The 23,270-nt window shown below is 49.3% G+C and overlaps 8 protein-coding genes and 2 pseudogenes across 9 annotated transcripts in view; 3 read left to right on the top strand and 7 right to left on the bottom strand.

The window, feature by feature from the left end:
* The window catches only part of LOC9659774 (universal stress protein A-like protein), a 1,107-nt gene extending 531 nt beyond the window's left edge, over positions 1 to 576 (bottom strand). The window contains exons 1-4 of the mRNA XM_002978954.2: positions 406 to 576; positions 235 to 344; positions 63 to 181; positions 1 to 12 (exon numbers count right to left, since the gene is read on the bottom strand). Of these exons, the coding sequence (XP_002979000.1) occupies positions 1 to 12; positions 63 to 181; positions 235 to 344; positions 406 to 535 (371 nt within the window). The 5' untranslated portion in view covers positions 536 to 576. The remainder of the gene's footprint in view (positions 13 to 62; positions 182 to 234; positions 345 to 405) is intronic.
* On the bottom strand, positions 549 to 1,814 carry LOC9660155 (methyltransferase-like protein 5). Of its 2 annotated transcripts, XM_002978953.2 has the most exons (10): positions 1,738 to 1,814; positions 1,623 to 1,679; positions 1,471 to 1,568; positions 1,337 to 1,406; positions 1,159 to 1,207; positions 1,024 to 1,112; positions 926 to 973; positions 814 to 873; positions 644 to 758; positions 549 to 592 (listed from the first exon to the last, which is right to left on the bottom strand). In XM_002978953.2, exons 1-9 carry the CDS (start codon positions 1,795 to 1,797, stop codon positions 672 to 674), a joined length of 618 nt encoding a protein of 205 aa, XP_002978999.1. In that variant the 5' UTR covers positions 1,798 to 1,814; the 3' UTR covers positions 549 to 592; positions 644 to 671. The 2 variants fall into 2 exon arrangements, with proteins under 2 accessions (XP_002978999.1, XP_024539872.1); XM_024684104.1 differs by having other exon boundaries at positions 1,471 to 1,679.
* A 468-nt stretch (positions 1,815 to 2,282) lies between these two features.
* On the top strand, positions 2,283 to 5,406 carry LOC9659773 (WD repeat-containing protein YMR102C). The gene is made up of 7 exons (XM_002979073.2): positions 2,283 to 3,657; positions 3,725 to 3,818; positions 3,945 to 4,102; positions 4,164 to 4,215; positions 4,279 to 4,364; positions 4,432 to 4,525; positions 4,601 to 5,406. The coding sequence occupies exons 1-7, from the start codon at positions 2,326 to 2,328 to the stop codon at positions 5,170 to 5,172; spliced, it is 2,388 nt and encodes a 795-aa protein (XP_002979119.2). The 5' UTR covers positions 2,283 to 2,325; the 3' UTR covers positions 5,173 to 5,406.
* Positions 5,407 to 7,189: 1,783 nt separating this feature from the next.
* LOC9659771 (L-galactose dehydrogenase) lies at positions 7,190 to 8,552 on the bottom strand. The gene is made up of 4 exons (XM_002978951.2): positions 8,370 to 8,552; positions 7,942 to 8,164; positions 7,572 to 7,871; positions 7,190 to 7,505 (listed from the first exon to the last, which is right to left on the bottom strand). Exons 1-4 carry the CDS (start codon positions 8,528 to 8,530, stop codon positions 7,248 to 7,250), a joined length of 942 nt encoding a protein of 313 aa, XP_002978997.1. The 5' UTR covers positions 8,531 to 8,552; the 3' UTR covers positions 7,190 to 7,247.
* A 112-nt stretch (positions 8,553 to 8,664) lies between these two features.
* LOC9659770 (protein PLASTID MOVEMENT IMPAIRED 1-RELATED 1) lies at positions 8,665 to 13,138 on the bottom strand. Its single transcript, XM_002978950.2, has 2 exons — positions 10,182 to 13,138; positions 8,665 to 9,901 (listed from the first exon to the last, which is right to left on the bottom strand). The coding sequence occupies exons 1-2, from the start codon at positions 12,833 to 12,835 to the stop codon at positions 8,749 to 8,751; spliced, it is 3,807 nt and encodes a 1,268-aa protein (XP_002978996.1). The 5' UTR covers positions 12,836 to 13,138; the 3' UTR covers positions 8,665 to 8,748.
* A 257-nt stretch (positions 13,139 to 13,395) lies between these two features.
* Positions 13,396 to 14,416, bottom strand: LOC9659769 (germin-like protein subfamily T member 2). Its single transcript, XM_002978949.2, has 2 exons — positions 14,230 to 14,416; positions 13,396 to 13,988 (listed from the first exon to the last, which is right to left on the bottom strand). The coding sequence occupies exons 1-2, from the start codon at positions 14,414 to 14,416 to the stop codon at positions 13,396 to 13,398; spliced, it is 780 nt and encodes a 259-aa protein (XP_002978995.2).
* Positions 14,417 to 15,645: 1,229 nt separating this feature from the next.
* LOC9660154 (germin-like protein subfamily T member 2) lies at positions 15,646 to 16,299 on the bottom strand. The gene has a single exon (XM_024683996.1). It carries the CDS (start codon positions 16,297 to 16,299, stop codon positions 15,646 to 15,648), a length of 654 nt encoding a protein of 217 aa, XP_024539764.1.
* Positions 16,300 to 19,339: 3,040 nt separating this feature from the next.
* LOC9660151 lies at positions 19,340 to 20,401 on the top strand (annotated as a pseudogene).
* Positions 20,402 to 20,828: 427 nt separating this feature from the next.
* On the top strand, positions 20,829 to 21,534 carry LOC9659768 (germin-like protein subfamily T member 2). Its single transcript, XM_002979069.2, has one exon. It carries the CDS (start codon positions 20,846 to 20,848, stop codon positions 21,497 to 21,499), a length of 654 nt encoding a protein of 217 aa, XP_002979115.1. The 5' UTR covers positions 20,829 to 20,845; the 3' UTR covers positions 21,500 to 21,534.
* A 180-nt stretch (positions 21,535 to 21,714) lies between these two features.
* On the bottom strand, positions 21,715 to 22,922 carry LOC9660150 (annotated as a pseudogene).
* Positions 22,923 to 23,270: the final 348 nt, after the last annotated feature.

Raw genomic sequence — 23,270 nt, 5'->3', positions numbered from 1 at the left:
CCCAGGAACGTCCTGTCCAAATCCACGGTTTAGGGAATGGGAACTAGAGCTTTTTGGCGAACCTTTTCACCATTCCGAGGCCTCGGCTTCCCAGTATTAACATTGTTGGAGGGAACTCGTTGACAGCTTCTAGCAGCTTTTCTCGGGCATCCCCTTTCTTGGATACAATCATGCAAGGTATCTGTTTTGTAGAAAAAGAAATCATGAGCTAGTCAAAAGCTTGTCACAAAGTACCTTATGCCCATCCACAATTTCCTTCATGCGGGACAGAATACCACGAGCTCGCTCTTCAAACTTCTGATCCATTTCGGCAACCCAATCCGGTGTTCCATAAAATCCCTCAACTAGAATAGAAGACAACGAAGATCATATCACAAGAACAAAAGAACAAAAGAAACTCCCTACCATCTACCTCCGAGCGAACATGAACTAGAGTGATCGCATCGTCGCTTGAAGCCAAGTTCTCCAGGGTGAACTTGACAGCATAGGCACTCGATTCAGAGTCATCCACCGCGATCATCAACGCTTTCCCCATAACCCTACCTCTGACGCTACAGTAAGCACAGAAAAGAAATTATATATCTGCGATGTCCTGCGAGAGTAATCTAGTCAGTCTTTTTTGCGACCAGGAACAATGCTTTACCTTGTAAATTCTTCGCAGGATTTGTGCGCTAAACGGTAAATCGCCACAAATCTACAGCGATGTCCAGCTCTTGTTTCTTGTGGAATTTGTACAAAGATTTCAAGTCAAATCTCAACTGCAACAAAAGATCAAGTCATCAGAACTAGGTGAATGCACTGAAAAAACTCTACCTCGAACAAGACTTCTGCGGTTTTAGCCCCGAGGTCCTGCAGAGCTGCTCGTTTCACATGCTGCCACCAGGAAAGTCATTTCAGTATTCGTCAAAACTTGGGTTTGAAGAACCTGTCTTGTAGAGCTTTTGTGTAAAGAGTAGATGGCAGTCCGTGCGATCTGAAACAACATATAGCATCACAATCGAGGAAAAAAGGAGCTCACAGTACCTTCAGAGCTACAGACAAGAACTCCATGTCAGCTCCCTTCCTTCTAGTGCCAAACGGAGGATTCATTACGACTGTGTCGACACTGATTCCTGTAATGAGAGGTGTAACATCTATATGACGTCGGTAAGCACTTACGCGTCAAACCAAGACTCTTGACATCACACTGCACGAAATCCATGTCGATCTGATCGAAGAAAAAAGAGCCACAAGTTACTTACAAAATTAAAAAAAGAAAAGGTGCAGAAGAATAACAAGAAAAAAGAAAGAAGACCAAGAACTAGTTGTGAAGTTACGAAGTTACAAGCTTACATACCTCAAGGTCCCGGCAGTTTTCTTGGGCAGTGTCTAAAGCCGCGAGATCTTGATCGAAACCAATCACGTAACTACAGAAAGAAGAAAAGAAAACGTTCAGGAAAGAAACGAATCTTGCAGAAAATAAATGCGTACCTGGCGTCGAGCAAAGACGCAGCCACACCGAGCGTTCCACAGCCACAGCCAAGATCAGCGATGGATTTCCCACAAATATCTCCAAAGTTGGATTCAGCCTGGCAAAAGAAGGAATTCGTCACGCTCACGGAGGAAAAAAGGATTTGAGAGACCATGTACATCATCCGAGAAGCGATGTGCGCGCCAGTCGGGTATTGCTCCAGTTCGATCTGCGCGACCAGAATCCAGATTCGAGTGAGCGCATTGAGCGCCGCAAGAGCGCCATACCTTTGGAGACTGGAACTGGACGAGATGGCCGAGCTCGCTCTCCAGCTGCTTGAGCTTCATCTGCGCGGCGATAAACCCTAACCCTAGAAAAAGTTTCGCGCGCATTTTGGATTTTAAATTTGGGGCAAAAAGGTGAAAGATCGGCACGGCGAGCCAGTCGCTTCCATTGCCGGATTCCACCAGGTGCTTGGTCAATTTGGCCTATTTCCAGCGAAATTTTGCTGCTAGAGACAATCCAAACCATCTGAGCGCTTTGATTTGAATGCGCTGGGCCATGGATCGTTGAAAAGCTCCAAGCAAATTCCATCGCTTTCCACTCTAGAGCTGGTGAATGCCGCCAGGAATTCCTAAGAGAACAATGGAATCGATCGCTAAATAGAGAGAGAGAGAGAGAGAGAGAGGATTAAAGACTAGAGATAAATCGCTTTCTTTTAAGCAAATCACAGCTCGGCCTTGTCGGTGACGTGCGGTTGTTTGGCGCCACGTCAAGGCCCCTGGACCGTAGTTAACGCCTAAACTACCGTGGTTAGGTTAGGTTTCTAGGACGGAGAAGACGATGGCGATGGCGCGCCGGTAGATGCAGCAGCTATGGCGGAGGGAGAAGCTCCGGACGCCGCGAGCTCCGACGGCGAGGGGCAGGAGGAGGAATTCTTCGAGACTCTCGAAGAAATCGCGACCACCTCCGGCTCCGATAGCGGTGGCAGCAGCGATGGTGAGCGTCTTGCTAGATTCAAGCTGCGGCAGCGCGGCAAGCGCCAGGATTTCGCCGCATTCCCTTCCGGCGACTCGAAATATGCGGTGTGGAGGAGCGATCCGGCCAGCGTCGGGGAGCGTAGGGTGAGATTGCTCCAGAGAATGGGGCTGGAGGATTTCTTTGGCAGCAGGGAGCCCTCTTTCCTCACCTCCAGCCATTCCTTCCCTCCGTCGACGGCCTCCACGCCTCGGGTCTTCCGCAGCATCTCGGATCCCCTCTCGGGAGGAGAGCATTTGAGGGGAGAGTCCGTGGATCTGGATCGTCTTCGCTCTAGCGACGGCTACGAGAGCTCCAGGGACGAAGATGCCAGAAATGGGGATTTGGTCAGCCCCGGCAGCCCAATTCTCGCGGATGGAAGGTCTACCGACGCCAATGTAGATGGTCAAAGCTCTACCAACAGCAGTGGCAGGGAGTTCGTGTATAGGATAAAGGATCTGGACAGCGGCAAGGAGTTTATAGTCGAGGAGCTCGGATCGGATGGGTCGTGGAACAGAGTTAGAGAGGTTGGGACGGGGAGGGAGCTGTCGCGAGAGGAGTTTGACAGTTCTCTGGGACTCTCTCCAATTGTACAGGAAATGAGGAGGGTCGACAGGGAGAACAGGAAAAAACCAGGGACTTCTTCGTCTTCTTCATCGTCTTCTTCGTATTTGCCGCTGAATGGGAAGCCCAAGAAGAAGAGATGGTTTAGCGGTTTCATGAGGCGGTCAAGCACTCCCAGTGCTGCAGCAGAGAAAGACGACGTGTCTACTGCTCAGCCAAGGTCTGATGCGAGAAGACCATGGAAAATGCAGAGAATTAAGGTGCGCGTGTGCAAGAAAGCTGTAAGAGAGTTGGCGGAATTGTACATGGGACAGGAGATTCATGCTCACCAAGGTCCGATTTGGGCTCTTAAGTTCAGTACCGGCGGACGGTACCTCGCAAGTGGCGGGCAGGACTGCGTTGTCCGGGTGTGGAAGATTGTTTTATCGAGCAATCAAGTCGCCGCTAGCGCAGCGGATGGGGGGACTCACGAGGTTAGGAAGCCACCACATCAGAAAAAGCGAGGCTCGTCAAAGACGAGCGACGATAAAGCTGGCTTGAAAGCTTTCGGGCTCGACGGTGAGCCGCTGTGCAGTCTCCATGGCCACACAGAAGATATTTTGGATTTGTCGTGGTCGTCTTCCAAGGTACCCCTGGTTCTCTTTATCTTTAGCTGCCTAACCTCTGGTTTTCTTTTCTTTTCTTTGGTTTCAGCTTCTCTTGTTGTCGTCCTCCATGGACAAGACCGTGAGACTGTGGGACGTCCGGAACCAAACGTGCCTACACGTCTTCTTGCACAAGGACTATGGTAAGGACCGAGTTGCTTGCAAACGCTTGCATTTATCTCTTTTTTTTCCTTGCAATGTTTGCCGGCATACTGAGAATTAGTGACTTGTAATCACGCTATAGCCTTTCGTTTTGTTTTGCGAGGTAGTGACATGCATTGCCTTCAATCCCGTCGATGATACCTGTTTCCTCAGTGGTTCACTGGACGGAAAGGCGCGCATATGGAGCATCATAGAGCATCAAGTCATCGATTGGACAGACTTGCGTGACATAGTAACGGCGGCATCTTACACTCCAGATGGCACGGTATTCTTTTCACACCTCGGGTTTTCTATGAGTCGGCGTGCTAACGAATCTTCCCATGTAGTGCGCGATGATAGGCCTGTACAAAGGAACTTGCCGGTTCTACGATACCAGTGGTCCGTATTTTACTCGTAGTCGGTTCCAGTGTCGGTTTTTTAAAGCTCTCCTTTTCGTTTCAGGCAACAAACTGCAGCTCTACGCGAACGTGGATGTGGTGAATAAGAAGGGAAAGAATTTCCGTGGCAAGAAGATCACTGGCATTCAGGTTCGGTAAAGAATGAAATCTTAAATAAGAGCCCAACAGTTCTGATCCGTTCTTTGTATTTCCACAGTGTATGCCAGGAAATCCGTCTAAAATACTCATCACCTCAAACGATTCCCAAATCCGTCTGTATGACAACACGGATCTCGTCGCAAGATTTAAAGGTGCGTCATAGGAAAGCAAAAGAGATTCAACACCTGTTGATTGACACGGTCTTATGTTTTGTTTATTCTTCCAAGGATTCCGCAACATGAGCAGTCAAATCTCGGCGTCATTCAACCGAAACGGCAGCTTTATCATCAGCGCCAGTGAAGATTCACATGTCTACCTGTGGAACGTGACACCTCCCACCTCCACTTGTAGGGGCCAGCTCAAGATCAGCGAGAAGTCGTGCGAGAGCTTCTTCTCGGACAGCGTCACGGTTGCGGTCCCCTGGTCGACGGAGAGCGAAGGCAAGAACGCAAGCGATCGCCGAGGTGCTCTGGACGGCATCTTCCAGTTGCTCAAGCAGAGCAGCTTCCCGGGGCCGTGCTTCGAGTGCCTCACCTCGACGGTGTTCCCGGTCACCGACGATGGCTCCACCAGGTTGATGGACTCGGCAACGCTGGCGTCCAACCAGGAAGGTGGCGAGGATGGTCACTCGGCGGTGGTAAGCGCGGCCACCGGGGCCGAGGAGAGGAGCGATGCGACGAGCGTCGACGAGGAGGGGGCCGATTTCTCGTCCGCGGGGCTGGGGCTGGTCATAGTGACGGCGAGCTTGACAGGAGAGATCCGGACGTTTCAAAACTACGTGAAGGAGGCCGCGGCGTGAGGAAGAAAAAGAATTTTGGTCGAGCTCGGATGATGGGAACGAGATGAGCTTCTTCTTCTTCTTCTTCGTCTTCCTCGGCCGGATGGACGAGAGCGAGAAACGAGAGAGAGCGAGAGAGAGAGAGGGAGAGCGTCGAGACAGTCTTGCCAATCTTGCGAGACTATAAATCGCCAAAGATTCTATACGTTGTAAAGGTTTTATTTCTCTAAACAGCTTATGCTCAGTTTTGATAAATTATAGAGATTCTAGTTTAGGTATATTTCTCCAAATTGGCAATGCCATTCGCCAAAGATTCTATACGTTGTAAAGGTTTTATTTCTCTAAACAGCTTATGCTCAGTTTTGATAAATTAGCATATCCTAGTATATCTGACCTGTTATTAATTAACAAGCTATTGTTTATCACGTTTAGTAATTGGCAATGCAAGATTCCTGATTACTCTCCATTTCCGGCAGTTTTCATTTGTTGACCTGATGAAAACTTGACATAACCGCAAAGCGTACGTTGCAATACGTTTTTGCAAAGCCCACATTGTCGTGTAAACACTATGATTTAAACAAGTCGAGATCAACACGTACTGGTCTTTAATCGAGACACTTCTATGAAGGATTAACGTCCCTGAAACTAATCCTGAACCTGCCATTGTGTCTTCAGAGAATACGGAAAGAAAATAACACAATTTCCACCTTGCAGTCGAGTTGCGCCTTTATTTCGTTGACATCCTTTGCATTTTCTCTAGAAGTGGACGTGGCCGATCACTTAATAATCACCACGAATTTCAGAGCAAGTACACAATAGAATTTACGCACACACCTTTGTCCAGGGTACTGGTTCGTTGTCACATCTGACGAACAAGTAATAAGCACACTGATGCACAAAGAGTGAACAGGATTCTTACCTTAAAGACCAATCTTTTGCCAGCATCTCTCAATTCTGTACAAGCCCGCCTTCTTGAGGTGCGTAAGCAGAACGAACGTCTTTTGACGACCTGCAAAACACGTTAACTCACTGCACAACACTTACTGGATAGCCTTTCAAGCAACCAACGGAGAGAGCTTTGTTCAATTTCGAAAACACTTGACATCGAACAAGTGTTTTCGAAATCAAAACAAAGCTCTCAGATCCGTTAGCTGGCTGATCATTTGGTCTTTTGTTCCCACTTCAATCTCGGCCACCACTGCATCGAAAATGAAAGCGTCAGTAAAAATGCAAATACAGATATTAAGATCGATCTCACCTCCCGGTGTAAAGAAACCATTCTCATTCTCCATGGTCCTCATCGTCCTCGTAACTACTTGACATGACTAAGTACTGATTGGGGCACCTTCGTCACTTTCCACTCAGGTTGGCCAGTACCACTTTGGAGCAATTCCAGTGCGGAGAATGATCATTCTCTGCGCTGTGATTTCTCCAAAGTGGTTCTGGCCAACTCGGGTTTTTTCGCTCTCTCGCTCTTGAAAGCCTTGTCAGGCCCGGTTCTGGTTTTGAAGGACATGGACGGCCTGGTGTAGTAGCTCCAATCTTCGCAATTCGAATGGCTGGTACGTGTATCCATCAAAGTTTTATACAGCAGCCAAACATCAACCCCCTTCTCAGGGTTGATCTTCTGCTGCTGTATGAAACTTTGATGGAAGTTGACGCGGCATTTTCCACATTTCGGGCGAACCACTTCTTGAGCGGAGTCTACAGAAGAAAGAAAACGGAGATACTCACGAAAAGGAAGAAAGAAAGGAAAAAGCTTGCTCATACCGTCACTGGGCGATCGAGCGCACCCTGGCAAAACACGCAAATGAGCTCGTCCTCATCGTCCCAGCAAGAACAGCCCCATTGATCTTCCGCTCCAGAGTAACATCCGCCATAGCGCCTTCAAGAACGCATGGGAAGTGCCTCACACTCCCACAGCTGCCGCAAGGTTCCTCGCCTCGACCTCTTCCGAAGTAAAAGACAACGCTGCCGCGCGCTGGAATCGCCGACGTATAGATAGTGATGATGGATAACCATTGATTCGGTGCGCTAGTTAATTATTTATCTTATGGCAAACTTTATTTTTGTGATTGATACGCGTTCCTTGCAATTCAATTATTCTCTGGTTTTCCGCTCGGCCAAGTTTTGTTCTTCACTGGAGCGAGGATCTCCTTCACTTCGTCCAAAAGCTTTTGATCCACGCTCTCCAGCTCTTCCGCCGCTTTGACGTTGTCGTGGACTTGCTGGCTAGAACACATTCCAACCAGCGTGGTGGCAATGTCTGGATTCGAGAGCGAGAACTTCAATGCTATCTCAGAGATGTTGTGACCCCTGAGTTTGCAGTGAGTAGCAGCCTTGGCGCAGGCTTCCTACAAAGAAAAACAAATCGAAAAGTTTCTCCAATGCTCCAACAAGAACTTGTAACTCTAGAGTACCTTGATTTCTTCCTGCGCTGGATGCCACACTGGAGGACCGGACTCCGTGAGTAGTCCCATGGCGAGGGGCGAAGCAGTGATGATCCCGACTCCCTTGTCCTTGAGGTACGGAACTAGACCCTCGAGCGAAGAATCGTTGAGGGAATAGTGACAGTATGATAAAACAACGTCGATTGTTCCAGGCTCGACTCTGTCCAAAACGTAGCGAAAGATGGCCAGTGGAAGCCCGGTGATTCCAATGAAGCGGACTTTTCCTTGTCGTTTCAAGCCAAGTAGCGCTGGGATTGTCTCGGATATCACCTGTGTAGAGTTTTATCGTTCCAGATCAAACTTTACAGGAAAAAAAAAAAAAAAAGGAAAGGTATCTTACTTGATCGAGGGAGCCGAATTCGATGTCATGGCACTGGATGATGTCAATGTAGTCGAGATTTAATCGCTCCAAGCTCTCGTCGACGCTCTTGAGCACTCGCTGCGCGCTAAAGTCGAAGCCATCTCCATATCTTCCACACTTTGTGGAGAGGATAAACTTCTCCCTGGGAATCGCCTTGAGAGCTTTTCCCAAGTTCTTCTCCGCGAGAGTATTGCCGTAGTACCTAAAGCAAAGAAAAAAAAAAAAAAAAGACTCAATCCTCTATCCATGCATGCTCGAGAATTTCTCCAAAAGGAAAGCCATGCAACAAAAATCCAATTGTATGACAAAGCTTTTTTCGGTGGAGGAAATTCACGATCTATTCCACCGCAACAAGATCACGCAGCCAAACAGAAGAAGAATCGAATGGATTCGCAGAGAAATCTTACGGAGAAACGTCAAAGAAATTGACGCCCAGACGAATCGCCTCGTGAACACATTCCACCGCCGATTCTTCGCTGACCGACCCAAACACACTCCCCAGCGGCGATCCCCCAAATCCCAAAACGCTCACTTCCAGCCCCGTGCTCCCCAATTTCCTATACTTCATCGCTTCTTCCCTCTCGATAAACCCTAAAACCCCCTTCCTTTATATTAAAAGCTACTACCTTTATCTTAGCAAACCTTTAAAGGCAAAATAGAATTTACCAGCATATTCTCTAGGTTTAACTTTCTTTAACCGTGTTTAAGAAATATATAAGCATATTCTTCATGTTTAAAGTTAGATTAGACTAACTTAACTAGAATATACAAGCATATTCGGCAGATTTAAAACCTTTTCTTGGCGCCAAGCTTCGCGAACTTCACGTCTGGGTTGCGGGAGACGCCGGGCGACGAAGAGGACGAAGAGACGCTCCAGAGCGACGAAGATTGATCCTTGCCTTTGCTCGCGGCGGCGGATTTGGACGATCGCAGCAGCGGATGCTTGATCGCGCCGCTCGGGTTCTTCCCCATTCCATTCGCGACCAGCCAGCGCGATCCGGATTGCTGCTGCCGCTGGCTCCCCCAAGCTTGCTTCTTGGAAGAACTCCTGGAGGAAGAGGAGATCATGGAGCTGGGCTCGTCCACCGCGGAGCTCAGCCCCGCGACGTGGATGCCAGTCACCTTGAACTGTGGCTCGGCTTCCATCGCCGCTGCTCGATCGTCTTCTTCCTCGTCCATAGCTCTTGCTGTTGATTCCTCCTCGTCCTCCAGCTCCGGCTCACTGTTTCCTTTGAGCGCCACTCGCTTCCACAGCTTTGGCCGCGGCGACACCATCACTCTCTCCGCCTCGACCAGCGCCATCATCGGTGCTCCAACCGGCTCGAAGTTCCTCAGTGGATCTCTCAGCTGGACGAGCATCGCGAGCGTGAGAGTCTTTCCCATCTTTCCACCACCGCCGCTAGCACCACCTCCGCCATCACCATCGCCGCTAAGATTGAGCACCAGGTCCGCGGTAGTGGCCGCTTCATCCGCATGCGCTGCTCGGTGTGCCGCCATGACCGCCCTCGTCTTCTCGCTCGCCTCCTCGTCATCGTCCAGTCCCGCGTCCAGTCGCATCCACTCGTCCAGCGAGAGAGACATGGAGATCATCCCATCCGAGGATGGAGCTTCCAGTAGCAGCGACGAGCTTGACGATGATCCCTTGAGTAGCGGCACGCTCGCGGAGGCCTCGACCGAGTATGGAGCTTCCTCGTCCGCCATGTCGCACTGGATCTTGAGTCCTTGCATTGCCAGCTGCTCAATCTTTTCCATGGCCACCGGCGCGAGCTCGTCCAGTGACACGAACTCTCCCGCCTCCCGCGATCGTTGAGCAGTGATCGCTTTCTTGGCCCTGGAAGGCTGATAAAGTGCCGAGGAAGAGGCTGGGATCGCAAGAGCTTTGCTGCTGCTCCCATCTTCCAGAGCTAAGCGGTTGGATTCGAGCAGCGCAGCATCATATCTGCGAGAATTAACCATCGATCAAATGAGTCAAGGAAAGATCACTACTTCTGGCAAGCTTTCTCAGCGGTGAAAACAAGATCATTCTCGGTGGTGAAACAAGAGTAAACTACTTAAGAAAATCACGAAAAGGTGGTGGAAGAATATCAAGAATATCACGAGAAAGAAAAGGTGTATCGAGACTATCACGAGAAAGAGAGAACCACGATCAAAACCAAGCTCTCCAAGAACCATCGATCAAGCGAGCAAGCAGACACTACTTTGGACGAGGAAAACCATACCTTCGATTGCTCTCCTCCAAGCAAACTTGCCCCTCGAGCGCGATTTGCTCCACGCTCTTGCCCGTGATGTCCTCGAGCGGCATCGCCTCCATGGCCTGCGCCGCCATGCTCTCGCTCCCCGCAGCCGCAAAGTTGCGAAGAACATCCATAGCGCTCGCTCCCATGTCCGCCGGCACCACCACCGGCTTGGAGACGTGCATCACCAGCTTGCCATTGTTCTTCTTCCTCTCGCCAACACTGCTCTCGAACAGCGCCGGATCCATGGATCGCAAGCTCCCGCCATCGGCAGTGGGAACGCTGGATCCAACCCCGGGAGCAAGCGCCGGCAGCTCCTCCGCGAGCTTGGATCTCGGCACGAGAGACTGCAGTTCTTCCGGGTTGAGAGACGAAGAAGATGGTGGCGACCCATGGAAGATCTTCTCGTCGAGACCCCACTCCTGGAGCAGCGCCTCGGCCTCGGCGTCCTCGAGCATCTTCGCGCGAGCTTTGCTCCGAAAAGCTTGCGTCGCCTTTTGGAGCTCCGACTCGGCCGCGTCCATGATCGATGCTAGCTCCTTGTCATCGTCGTCGCTGTAGCTCCAATCCTCCGGGACGATCTTTTCGGCCACTGGCGCTCGAGCTTGCTCGACCGCTTTGTCACCTTTGTGTTCTTGATCTTCTTGGAGCTTTGGCGCTTGATCGTCCTCCAAGCCGAATCCTTCGAGCATGGATTCCTTCTCGAATTGCTTGAGCAGTAGAGCTCGCGGAGACTCCGACTCTTCTTCTTCTTCCTCTTCTTTCCCACCGCCGCCACCATCGCCGCCACCTTCTTGGAGCATATCCAGGAACTCATCCGCGACGATCTCATCGTCGTAGTCATGATCGCCCACCATCTTTTCATCCGTTCCAGCTCTGTCTTTGATGTCATACTCCGCCACCTTGATCGATTTCGATTCTTCGCGAGCTGCCCAGCCCGGATTCTTGAGGCTGTCAAACAGATAGTCCTGCTCAAGCTCCTGCTTCCAGTCGTAGTCCTGCTGCTTCCAATCCATGTTCTCGGCCTCCTCGTCGATTTTCTTCCGGTCGACGGTCTCGGCCGGACCCTCTCGATCGCTTTCTTTGGATTCTTGTTCCTCAACTTGGTGTCCTTGGAGATCATTTGTAGCGCCATTTTCTTTTTCGTCATCTTCCTCCTCAAACTTATAGTCCAGGCTTTGCTCTTGCTCATCCTCTTGCTGCTCCTGTTCTTCCACTTCTCTCGGCTCGTCTGGAACACTACTCTCCTTCCGATCCATCGGTGCGATGGACCCGCTAAACTCCTCCAGCACGCTCGTCTCCACGCCCTTCTCCACAACTCCAAACTCCGCGGCATCGTCCAGTTGCTCCACATCTTCCACAGCATGTTGCTGCTGTTCTTCTTCGCGCTCTTGGCTCCGTCCCGGAGTCCCCGGAGCAATCGCCGCATCAATCTCCGGAAACAAGGACTTCCCGCGCCGATGATCGCTCAATACTCCATCCATGGACGTCCGGGTGGTGGTGTTGGCAGTGGCGCTGGCCTTGAAAGTTGGCGGTGGCGGTGGAAGTCCCTGCGGCCGTGGTGGCGGCGGCTCTTCCGGATCATCCAGCTTGAACTGATCCATCCCAGCGAAATCCTCGTACTCGTTCCCGGGCTCCGACGCTGCCGGCGATCCAAAGTCCGCGACGCTGCTCGACGTCTTCTTGTGGAACTTGGAGCCGTGCGGCGAATTCGGCAGGCTGTTGAACGATCGCGACACCGCTCCGCCGCGCGACTGCCCGAGACGTCCGCTACTTCCCATGATCTTGCTGCCACCGCCACCGCTCTCCAAGATCTCATACCCGAAAGTCACCGAGAGAGAGCTCCCTTTGGCCTTGCCCGAGAGTTTGAAGCTCGTGTTCCAGGCGGTGGTGGCGGTGGGCTTGGCGGCGCCGCTGGATTCCTGCGATGGGAGTATCCGGCTGAGGTCGAGCTGGTGCTTGCCAAGATCGAGCTCCTCCACGTCCATTGCCACCACCGAGAGCGTGAAGGACTTGGCCATGTACTTGATCGTCCCGGAGGACTTGCTCTTGGATCCATAGACTGTGCATCGAAAATGGAGGATCTCCTGGAACTCGGCGCTGCCGTGCGAGGCCCTGGCGGGCATGGTCTGGACGCCGGTGTCACGGTGGCGGAGCTGGACTTGGAGGCGAAGCCCATTCATGGAGGATGGGAGCTTGTCGATGGAATGGACGTGGGCGGAGAACTCGCAGGGGAATCGCTGCTGGCCGATGTGTGAGAGCGCGCGGAGTGGCTTCCAATTCCAGAAGCCTTTCTTTTGATTCCCCCCGCCGGCCAGCCTCGCCGCGTCGATCTCTTCCTCCTCTGCTAACGATTCGTCCAGTTCTTTATCACCGGTGGTGTTCTTGCGGCCAATGTCGGAGATGGAGTGCCTGGATTCCAGCGCGGAGGGATTGGGCGGAGCTTTCTGGGGACGACCCACTGCCTCGCTCACTCTCCGGCGGTGACCCATCTGATCAAATTCGCGTCTTGGCGCTGGATTCGTGGTGGGCGCCTGGACGATCTGGGCTTTGTACAGAGCTTGGCTCAGAGCTTCTAGTTCTTGGAGGAGAGCTCCTCCTCCTCCTCCTCCTCCACTAGGATTTTTGGAGGCCTTCATCAATCGATTCCCTCCTTTTCTTTCTCGATTTCTTCTGGCTCGCTCATCGATCCATAGACTCGCGATTGAAAAAAACCTCTTTTTATATTACCTCGTGAGTGGAGCTTCTTGTTCTTCTTCTTGTTTGCGCGATTTTCTTTCTATTTCTTCGCCATCGCCGTCGTCTCGCGCACTGGCTGGGAACACTCCGATAAGGGGATAAACAAGTACACGAAACAAAGGCAAAAAAATCGGCCCAAGGAAAGAAAAATGATAAGAGAAGGAGTTCTCGTGTGATTGATTGATTCCAATCCAATCTCTCAAAGGTTCGTAAATCATTAAAAAATCCATCCCCAGCTTATCTCCCCCACACATTGCCGCAAATCTCGAAATTTTTTTCTTCTTTTTGTCTTTGTTTGTTCTTGGCAGTTTGCTGCGATATTCGTGTGGTTCCCAACACTGCACCATTCCTTTTCCAGCCTTCCTTTAAGGGTTTAGTTAAAGGTTCTTAAACCCTAAACTAATATTATCAACTAACTATTCCGTACGAAAAAAGTTCTTGCTCAAGGTTTTATAAAATCTCAAACAAAGTTAGATCGGACTTGGTCAATGCTACGCTCGTCCAAGAAGAAAGTCTTCTCGAGCACCTCGTCCGGTACCTCTGGGCGGGATCCAAACATGGATCTTGCAATGAACTGGATTCCGGGGAGCTGGGAGTTGAGAGTGGCGATGATCTTCGCGTTGGTCCTTCCTACGTTCATCTGCCAGTGGATTAATCCGCGAGGAATCACCATGACTTCTCCCCTGTTCATCACTCGGGCAAACAGGCGATTGTCCGCGGTGACGATGGCGGCGTAGACGGTCCCTTCTTCTACATAGACCATCTCCGAGGCTCTGGGATGCGTGTGTGGGGGGATGATTCCTTCCGGGAGAAAGTCGAGCCTAGCGATGGAGAGACCCAAAGTGTTGAGGCCTGGAAATCTCAGCACGGTTCCGAAGATGGCGCCAGAGCGATTGATGTTTGTGGTGTTGGAGGAGTTGACGATCCCGCTGTAGATGAAATCGTCCACAGTAACTGTGGAGGAGTTCGTGCACGGGAATCCATTGATCCCGGGGACAATGTTGAGATCTCCGATGCAAAAGTCCTGGAGTGGATCTGGATCGGATGAAACGACTGCGCACACGAAGAATGCGAGCAAAGAAATCGAGAGGGCGTGAGAAGTGGAGAAAGCCATATCCAATCCCAGATCGAGGAAAGAGGAAAAACTCGATATTAAGCTCTCGGAGATGAATGTACTACTGGATTTGTGACGAGAAATCATTCCCTTGAATGATATATATATACTAGGAATTGCGACGCTACATGCATACACACGGAAGAATTTGAAAGCGAGTGAGCCACCATAATGGAACACCATCAGATTTAAGGTCAACGAGAAAAGTCAAAGCTGTCGATCTCATTGCAAGGAAAGGGCCACGGGTTTTCGCTGGAAATTTTGGGCTCCAGTAATCTCCACTCCCATTGCTAAAGTGATGGACTTCCCTCCCACCATCTTGGACGTTCTTGAGGAACCTCAGCTGCGGTCCTTGTTCCACCGCCATGGTATCTATCGCCTCTGTCACCAAGCCATGCCCCCAAATCATGCTCCTGGGGCAGCCAAGATCATCCAAGTGGACATAAACATAAACTTTCGTCCAGTAGAAGAACCTCACTGCCTCGTCGAAATGCTCCCGGCAATGCAAAAAGCATGCACCACGAGACTCGATTTCTGTCCGGTGTTACAGGCAAGGGCAACAAGAATGGTCACCACAACGTCTTGGTCATGCCTTGGCCCGAATGTCGATTTTGCTGCCTTTTTTGTTTTGGCAGAAGGAAAAAAACTCGTCTCATTTTTCCGATGATTTTCAATTTTCAATCTTCAATGTCTACCCCGGCAATTGGAGATGCTTCTCCAAGTTGGTCCCAAGATTATCATTTCTCTTGTTTCTTTAATTCCTCCACGTAAATCTGCTGCAAGAAGGTTGTACGCATATCTCGAATCCACTTGCCTGTCGATGCTAAAGTCGCCCACAATCTCCAGATCCCTTATTAACAGCCTCACAGCATAAAAAAGCCCATTGGTCTACAAAAGTGGAAATGACTGAATCCCAGTCTTCCTTTGTGTCTAACAGCTTGCCAACTTCCTTCGACGTCAAGTCGCGCGATTCAGGCCAGCGTCCGGCATGGGATCCACATCTATAAGATCCCACAGTTTCGCAGTAGCAACTTCTATGCAGACCCTGTCTAGGATATTCAGCGAGTGCGGATGGTTGGCTGCACAATACTCCACTTGTTGACGTCTACACGGGTCATCATCTACAACGGCAGCTAGAACCGAAGCCTGCTTGCACTTATATATTTCTCCAGCCAGAACTGATCATACATATTTGGTTGTACAACAAAGAGCACAGCTGTGCTGGATTCAGTAGCTTTTAAAAGACCTCGTGTTCCCAAATTCTTTCCAAGCAAGTCCCAAGACATCACCAAATGCAACAGGGACGTCGTTAAAAGAGTTGAGCATTTCCCGAGAACATGAGAAAAATTATCTACAACTATGAAACACGCAACAGAAAAGTATGAAAAAAAGAGAGGTTTTGATGAAAGGATTTGCGGAGGTAACCACGCCCAGCATGAGTTTGAACCCTCTTAGTGGTATCCATTCAACGCAGACTTTTTCTGTGAGATCTGTGAAGTTAGCTAAGGAACCTTTCTCTCTGTTGATTGGTCACTATCTATGTGTGCGATGATCTTGGCTATTTTCAGAAAAGAATTTTATAAACGGGGCAAAATCTCATACGAAGTTGGATCGGACTTGGTTGATGCCACGCTCATCCAAGAAAAAAGTCTTCTCGAGCACCTCGTCGGGAACCTCTGGCCGAGATCCAAACATGGATCTTGCAATGAACTGGATTCCGGGAAGCTGGGAGTTGAGAGTGGCGATGATCTTCGCGTTGGTCCTTCCTACGTTCATCTGCCAGTGGATTAATCCGCGAGGAATCACCATGACTTCTCCCCTGTTCATCACTCGGGCAAACAGGCGATTGTCCGCTGTGACGATGGCGGCGTACACGGTCCCTTCTTCTACGTAGACCATCTCCGATGCTCTGGGATGGGTGTGTGGAGGGATGATCCCTTCCGGGAGAAAGTCGAGCCTAGCGATGGAGAGACCCAAAGTGTTGAGGCCTGGGAATCTCAGCACGGTTCCAAAGATTGCACCGGAGCGATTGATGTTTGTGGTGTTGGAGGAGTTGACGATTCCGCTGTAGATGAAATCGTCCACCGTGACTGTGGACGTGTTCCTGCACGGGAATCCATTGATCCCGGGGACGACGTTGAAATCTCCGATGCAAAAGTCCTGGAGTGGATCTGGATCGGATGAAACTACTGCGCACACGAAGAATGCGAGCAAAGCAATCGAGACAGCGTGAGATTTGGAGAGAGCCATAGTTGATGATCAAGAGGGAAGAACTACTGGATGAATCTTTGCGACGAGTGGATCGATGGATGTGATGAATAACGATTGCCTTGAATGATATATATACCTAGAAAATGTGATGCTACTTGGATGCTGCGCGTACACACTCCTCGTGAGAGTGGGAAGAATTTGAAAGCCGAGTGAGCCACCATACTGGAACCGATGAATCACATTTTTGGTCAAGGTGGAGAAAGTCAAACATTGACTAAGGATAGTGTATTGAATAATACACTATCAGTTACTGCTGCCACCTGGAAGCTGATCGATGTCCACAAGGTAAACAAAGTTCCTACTTTGGATCCGGGTCCTAGGCCAGGAAAGCAATCAACGTGGTAGGCTTGCCCGATGCTCTGATGTGGTTTGATATGCTTCCCGGAGAGGAGATACTGGTAGTCGGGCCCAAGGGCGATGGCAAGTCTTGCAAGGCTCAGGGCATTTGCCTCTCTCCTTTGCACTGCAGCTCCGAAGAAGACCATAGTGCTGTGCTTATGGAACATGGAACGAGCTAGCAGTTGCCTCATTGATTTATTTGTTGATGCGCTCAAGCTTGCGTACGCCGAGCAGCCCAACGTCACGGCCGACACTGTAAGGGATCTCGCTTCACTCAAGGCTTTTCTGGAGGATCGGATGGGTCTGGGCGAGGATATCATTCATTGTCGATGGTGTTGAGGGATTGGACCCAGTGAAGTGGAGGTATGATGCCAAGGAGCGCCTCCAAGCTTACGAGTCGATAATGGATGTTCTCTGTAGCTACAAGGTGATCTTAGGGATGTTGTCTGATGCTATGCACTACAGGAAATACGGAAGGGCGGACAACTACAGGATCAAAGTCTTTCGAACAGAAGGTTTCACCAAGGTTTGTGGTCGCTTCACTTGCATGCATGCCTGCATGTCACTAATAGGTTGTGATGTTTGCATTTGCAGGAACAAGTGCAAGCAGGCTTCGGTTCTAGCTGCCGTTGTAGATGATGACCCGTGTAGACGTCAACAAGTGGAGTATTGTGCAGCCAACCATCCGCACTCGCTGAATATCCTAGACAGGGTCTGCATAGAAGTTGCTACTGCGAAACTGTGGGATCTTATAGATGTGGATCCCATGCCGGACGCTGGCCTGAATCGCGCGACTTGACGTCGAAGGAAGTTGGCAAGCTGTTAGACACAAAGGAAGACTGGGATTCAGTCATTTCCACTTTTGTAGACCAATGGGCTTTTTTATGCTGTGAGGCTGTTAATAAGGGATCTGGAGATTGTGGGCGACTTTAGCATCGACAGGCAAGTGGATTCGAGATATGCGTACAACCTTCTTGCAGCAGATTTACGTGGAGGAATTAAAGAAACAAGAGAAATGATAATCTTGGGACCAACTTGGAGAAGCATCTCCAATTGCCGGGGTAGACATTGAAGATTGAAAATTGAAAATCATCGGAAAAATGAGACGAGTTTTTTTCCTTCTGCCAAAACAAAAAAGGCAGCAAAATCGACATTCGGGCCAAGGCATGACCAAGACGTTGTGGTGACCATTCTTGTTGCCCTTGCCTGTAACACCGGACAGAAATCGAGTCTCGTGGTGCATGCTTTTTGCATTGCCGGGAGCATTTCGACGAGGCAGTGAGGTTCTTCTACTGGACGAAAGTTTATGTTTATGTCCACTTGGATGATCTTGGCTGCCCCAGGAGCATGATTTGGGGGCATGGCTTGGTGACAGAGGCGATAGATACCATGGCGGTGGAACAAGGACCGCAGCTGAGGTTCCTCAAGAACGTCCAAGATGGTGGGAGGGAAGTCCATCACTTTAGCAATGGGAGTGGAGATTACTGGAGCCCAAAATTTCCAGCGAAAACCCGTGGCCCTTTCCTTGCAATGAGATCGACAGCTTTGACTTTTCTCGTTGACCTTAAATCTGATGGTGTTCCATTATGGTGGCTCACTCGCTTTCAAATTCTTCCGTGTGTATGCATGTAGCGTCGCAATTCCTAGTATATATATATCATTCAAGGGAATGATTTCTCGTCACAAATCCAGTAGTACATTCATCTCCGAGAGCTTAATATCGAGTTTTTCCTCTTTCCTCGATCTGGGATTGGATATGGCTTTCTCCACTTCTCACGCCCTCTCGATTTCTTTGCTCGCATTCTTCGTGTGCGCAGTCGTTTCATCCGATCCAGATCCACTCCAGGACTTTTGCATCGGAGATCTCAACATTGTCCCCGGGATCAATGGATTCCCGTGCACGAACTCCTCCACAGTTACTGTGGACGATTTCATCTACAGCGGGATCGTCAACTCCTCCAACACCACAAACATCAATCGCTCTGGCGCCATCTTCGGAACCGTGCTGAGATTTCCAGGCCTCAACACTTTGGGTCTCTCCATCGCTAGGCTCGACTTTCTCCCGGAAGGAATCATCCCCCCACACACCCATCCCAGAGCATCGGAGATGGTCTACGTAGAAGAAGGGACCGTCTACGCCGCCATCGTCACCGCGGACAATCGCCTGTTTGCCCGAGTGATGAACAGGGGAGAAGTCATGGTGATTCCTCGCGGATTAATCCACTGGCAGATGAACGTAGGAAGGACCAACGCGAAGATCATCGCCACTCTCAACTCCCAGCTTCCCGGAATCCAGTTCATTGCAAGATCCATGTTTGGATCTCGGCCAGAGGTTCCCGACGAGGTGCTCGAGAAGACTTTTTTCTTGGATGAGCGTGGCATCAACCAAGTCCGATCCAACTTCGTATGAGATTTTGCCCCGTTTATAAAATTCTTTTCTGAAAATAGCCAAGATCATCGCACACATAGATAGTGACCAATCAACAGAGAGAAAGGTTCCTTCGCTAACTTCACAGATCTCACAGAAAAAGTCTGCGTTGAATGGATACCACTAAGAGGGTTCAAACTCATGCTGGGCGTGGTTACCTCCGCAAATCCTTTCATCAAAACCTCTCTTTTTTTCATACTTTTCTGTTGCGTGTTTCATAGTTGTAGATAATTTTTCTCATGTTCTCGGGAAATGCTCAACTCTTTTAACGACGTCCCTGTTGCATTTGGTGATGTCTTGGGACTTGCTTGGAAAGAATTTGGGAACACGAGGTCTTTTAAAAGCTACTGAATCCAGCACAGCTGTGCTCTTTGTTGTACAACCAAATATGTATGATCAGTTCTGGCTGGAGAAATATCTTCACGAGCTGTATCTATTTTCTCTGTTCGGTGATGTTTTGTTCCTTGACTTTGCGTCACTCACGGTGCCAGCATGATTCGTCGAACGCTAACTGAACTTTAATCTGAAGCGTATCTCTCTTCCAATGGAACGCTTTCTGTGTGAGTGCAATCGTTGTTTGGATCCTTTTCTTTTGTTTCGCAGTGATGGGCATCTTGTCGCAGTTGCCTACTACAGATCAGGCTACGAACCCACGGATGATCCTTCCGAGCTGGTATATGTCAGTCATTCGTGGCTTTTTTTTTTTTTTTCGTTTTGTTTCGCTACAAGGAATGGCACGCGAGATTGCTGCTGGAGCGTTATAAAATGTCCATGGATCTCATACCACTTGGCTGGAACCAAAAAAGTGCAACAAGAGCTTGGCAAGCCAAATGTATTAGAAAGGTACTGCCATCCTTTGTTTTCAGCACTCCAAGGTTTGTTCAAGACAAGAAAAACGCCGCGGAGATCATTCGTGAGTTCTTTGCGGGGCTGTGGGGTCTCAACGAAGAGAGTTACGAGATCAGCAACAAACAGCTAGAGCTATTTGTTCTAAACCCTCAATGCGAAGGGCGGTGGTGAGGTTTGCCTTTCCAAGTTTCTCTCATCGTTTTCGCGTCTCACAGGAACAACAAATATGGCAGCGCCGTGAAAGCGAAGCTACTGGGAGACGGAGGAGCCGGGCTTTCGGTTTATATCGTCATGCAGCGCATCTTCCCACCGACCTACACGTCTTATCTCGTGCGAGGAGGCGAGCGGCAGTCTTGGAGCTGGGAATCTTTAGCACATACCTTGTCTCTTTTTTTCTCCTCTCTCAATTTCTTGCAAGGAATGACGAAAGACAAATCGCCAACAAGGATTGTGGCTACTTGCTGAGAACAAAAGCCTCGAAAGTAGATGAGGGAAGCGTCGACACCGCTTGGCAGCGTCTATCTCTAAATAAACAAGTGAAAAACTTAAGGGTAAATGATAAATTTCTAATTTCACTTCTTGAAGAGTTGCGCTTTCTCACCATTTTTTGGTGAAGGAATTTGATCTGCAATGTATATACACTCCTTCTCAATGGAGTAGGAGTAGAACAAAAGCTGCTTAATTTCCAAAATTCCAAACATGTTTAGAGAGTTAGGAGACTTGTAACCTTTGACCAAAAAAGTATTTCAAACTTCGCGTTCCAGATGGCGGCTAAGGGGGCGGCCGGCTCACTCGGCTTTCCAAATTAGTGTGTACGCGAAGCATCTAAGTACTATCACATTTTCGAGGTATATAATTATTCAAGGTAGTGGCTCTTCATCATCAAAGATTTCATCCAGTTCTTCGACTATGGCTCTCTCCAAATCTCACGCTGTCTCGATTGCTTTGCTTGCATTCTTCGTGTGCGCAGTAGTTTCATCCGATCCAGATCCACTCCAGGACTTTTGCATCGGAGATCTCAACGTCGTCCCCGGGATCAATGGATTTCCATGCAGGAACTCGTCCGCAGTCACGGTGGACGATTTCATCTACAGCGGAATTGTCAATTCCTCCAACACCACAAACATCAATCGCTCCGGCGCAATCTTTGGAACCGTGCTGAGATTTCCAGGCCTCAACACTTTGGGTCTCTCCATCGCTAGGCTCGACTTTCTCCCGGAAGGGATCATCCCCCCACACACCCATCCCAGAGCCTCGGAGATGGTCTATGTAGAAGAAGGGACAGTCTACGCCGCCATCGTCACAGCGGACAATCGCTTGTTTGCCCGAGTGATGAACAGGGGAGAAGTCATGGTGATTCCTCGCGGATTAATCCACTGGCAGATGAACGTAGGAAGGACCAACGCGAAGATCATCGCCACTCTCAACTCCCAGCTTCCCGGAATCCAGTTCATTGCGAGATCCATGTTTGGATCTCGGCCAGAGGTCCCGAACGAGGTGCTCGAGAAGACTTTCTTCTTGGACGAGCGTGGCATCGACCAAGTCCGATCCAACTTCGTATGACATTTTGTTTATAAAAATTCTTCTCTCGAAATCTATCCAAGTTTGTCGTTGCAAGAAAATAGCCAAGACCATCGCTAGAAAATAGCTCTTGGCCAAGAGCTATCACCTCGCTGATAAATGCGCGCAAAAGATGCATTTACAAGCATAAACAAAGTGCCTCATATAAATAGATAATGACCCATATCCATTAGAATTATCATTTACCCTTAAGTTTTTCACTTGTTTATTTCCAGAAAGAGATAGACGCTGTCAAGAACAGCGAAGCCAGTGGCGACTCATCTACTTTCGAGGCTTTTGTTCTCAGCAAGTAACCACAATCCTTGTTGGTGATTTCTCTTTCGCCATTCCTGCAAAGAATCTGTAAAAAATTGAGAGAGGAAAAAAGAAGAAACAGGTATGTGCTAAAGATTCCCAGCTCCCTCCGAGACTGCTTTCTCGGCGCTCCGCTCCTCCTCGCACGAGATAAGACATGTACGTCGATGGGAAGATGCGCTGCATGAGGATATAAGCCGAAAGCCCGGCTCCTCCGTCTGCTTCGCTTTCACGGCGCTGCCATAGATGGTGTTTCCTGTGAGAAGCGAAAACGATGAGAGAAACTTGGAAAGACAAAACTCACCACCACCTTCGCATTGAGGTTTTAGAACACATAGCTCGGGCTGTTTGTTGATGATCTCGTAACTCTCTTCATTGAGGCCCCACAGCCCCGCAAAGAACTCACGAATGATCTCCGCGGCGTTTTTCTTGTCTTGAACAAACCTGAAAACAAAGGATGGCAGTACCTTTCTAATACATTCGGCTTGGCAAGCTCTTGTTGCACTTTTTTGGTTCCAGCTAAGTGGTATGAGATCCATGGACATTTTATAACGCTCGAGCAGCAATCTCGCGTGCCATCCCTTGTAGCGAAACAAAACGAAAATAAAGAAATAGCCACGAATGACTGACATATACCAGCTCGGAAGGATCATCCGTAGCCTGATCTGTAGTAGGCAACTGCGACAAGATGCCCATCACTGCGAAACAAAGAAAAGAGAAAAACATAACTATAAGTGGACGAAGCATATATCCAAACAAAGATTGCACTCACACCGAACGTTCCATTGGAAGAGAGATGCGCTTCAGAATAAAGTTCAGTTAGCGTTCGACGAATCATACTGGCACCGTGACTGACGCAAAGTCAAGGAACAAAACATCAACGAACAGAGAAAAAAGATACAGCTCGTGAAGATATTTCTCCAGCCAGAACTATTTCGCTCGTGAAGATATTTCTCCAGCCAGAACTATTCCGCTCGTGAAGATATTTCTCCAGCCAGAACTATTCCGCTCGTTTGGTTGTACAACAACTGTGCTGGTTTCAGTCGCTTTTAAAAGCATGCATCCACTTACCTCGTGTTCCCAAATTCTTTCCAAGTAAGTCCCAAGACATCACCAAATGCAACAGCTGACTTGTTCTCGGGAACTCATCTAGGGTGCTCTTTTAACGACGTCCCTGAGAAAACGACCAAAAAATTATCTACAGAGTGAAGACCTGTGCATCTGACTTACAAGTGAACCAATGCCAACGAAAGAAGATGAGATTGTGTTTATGTCTACATTCCAAGTTGTATGTTCTAAAATGCATACAAGTCAGGAGTAGAATCAGAATGAGGAAAACCTGAATCTTACGTGCACAATGCCTTCAGCTCGTACCTTCCAGCGAATGTCGAGCAGTTTGGGATAAAAAAAAAACAGTGAGCAACAAGAATCGAAGTACAGAAAATATACAGACTGTTGG

This window comes from Selaginella moellendorffii, unplaced genomic scaffold (assembly GCF_000143415.4).
Source record: "Selaginella moellendorffii unplaced genomic scaffold, v1.0 SELMOscaffold_39, whole genome shotgun sequence".
Classification (NCBI taxonomy): domain Eukaryota; kingdom Viridiplantae; phylum Streptophyta; class Lycopodiopsida; order Selaginellales; family Selaginellaceae; genus Selaginella; species Selaginella moellendorffii.
Note: the sequence above shows the minus strand (reverse complement) of the source record. Positions and strands in the feature narration are given on the sequence as shown.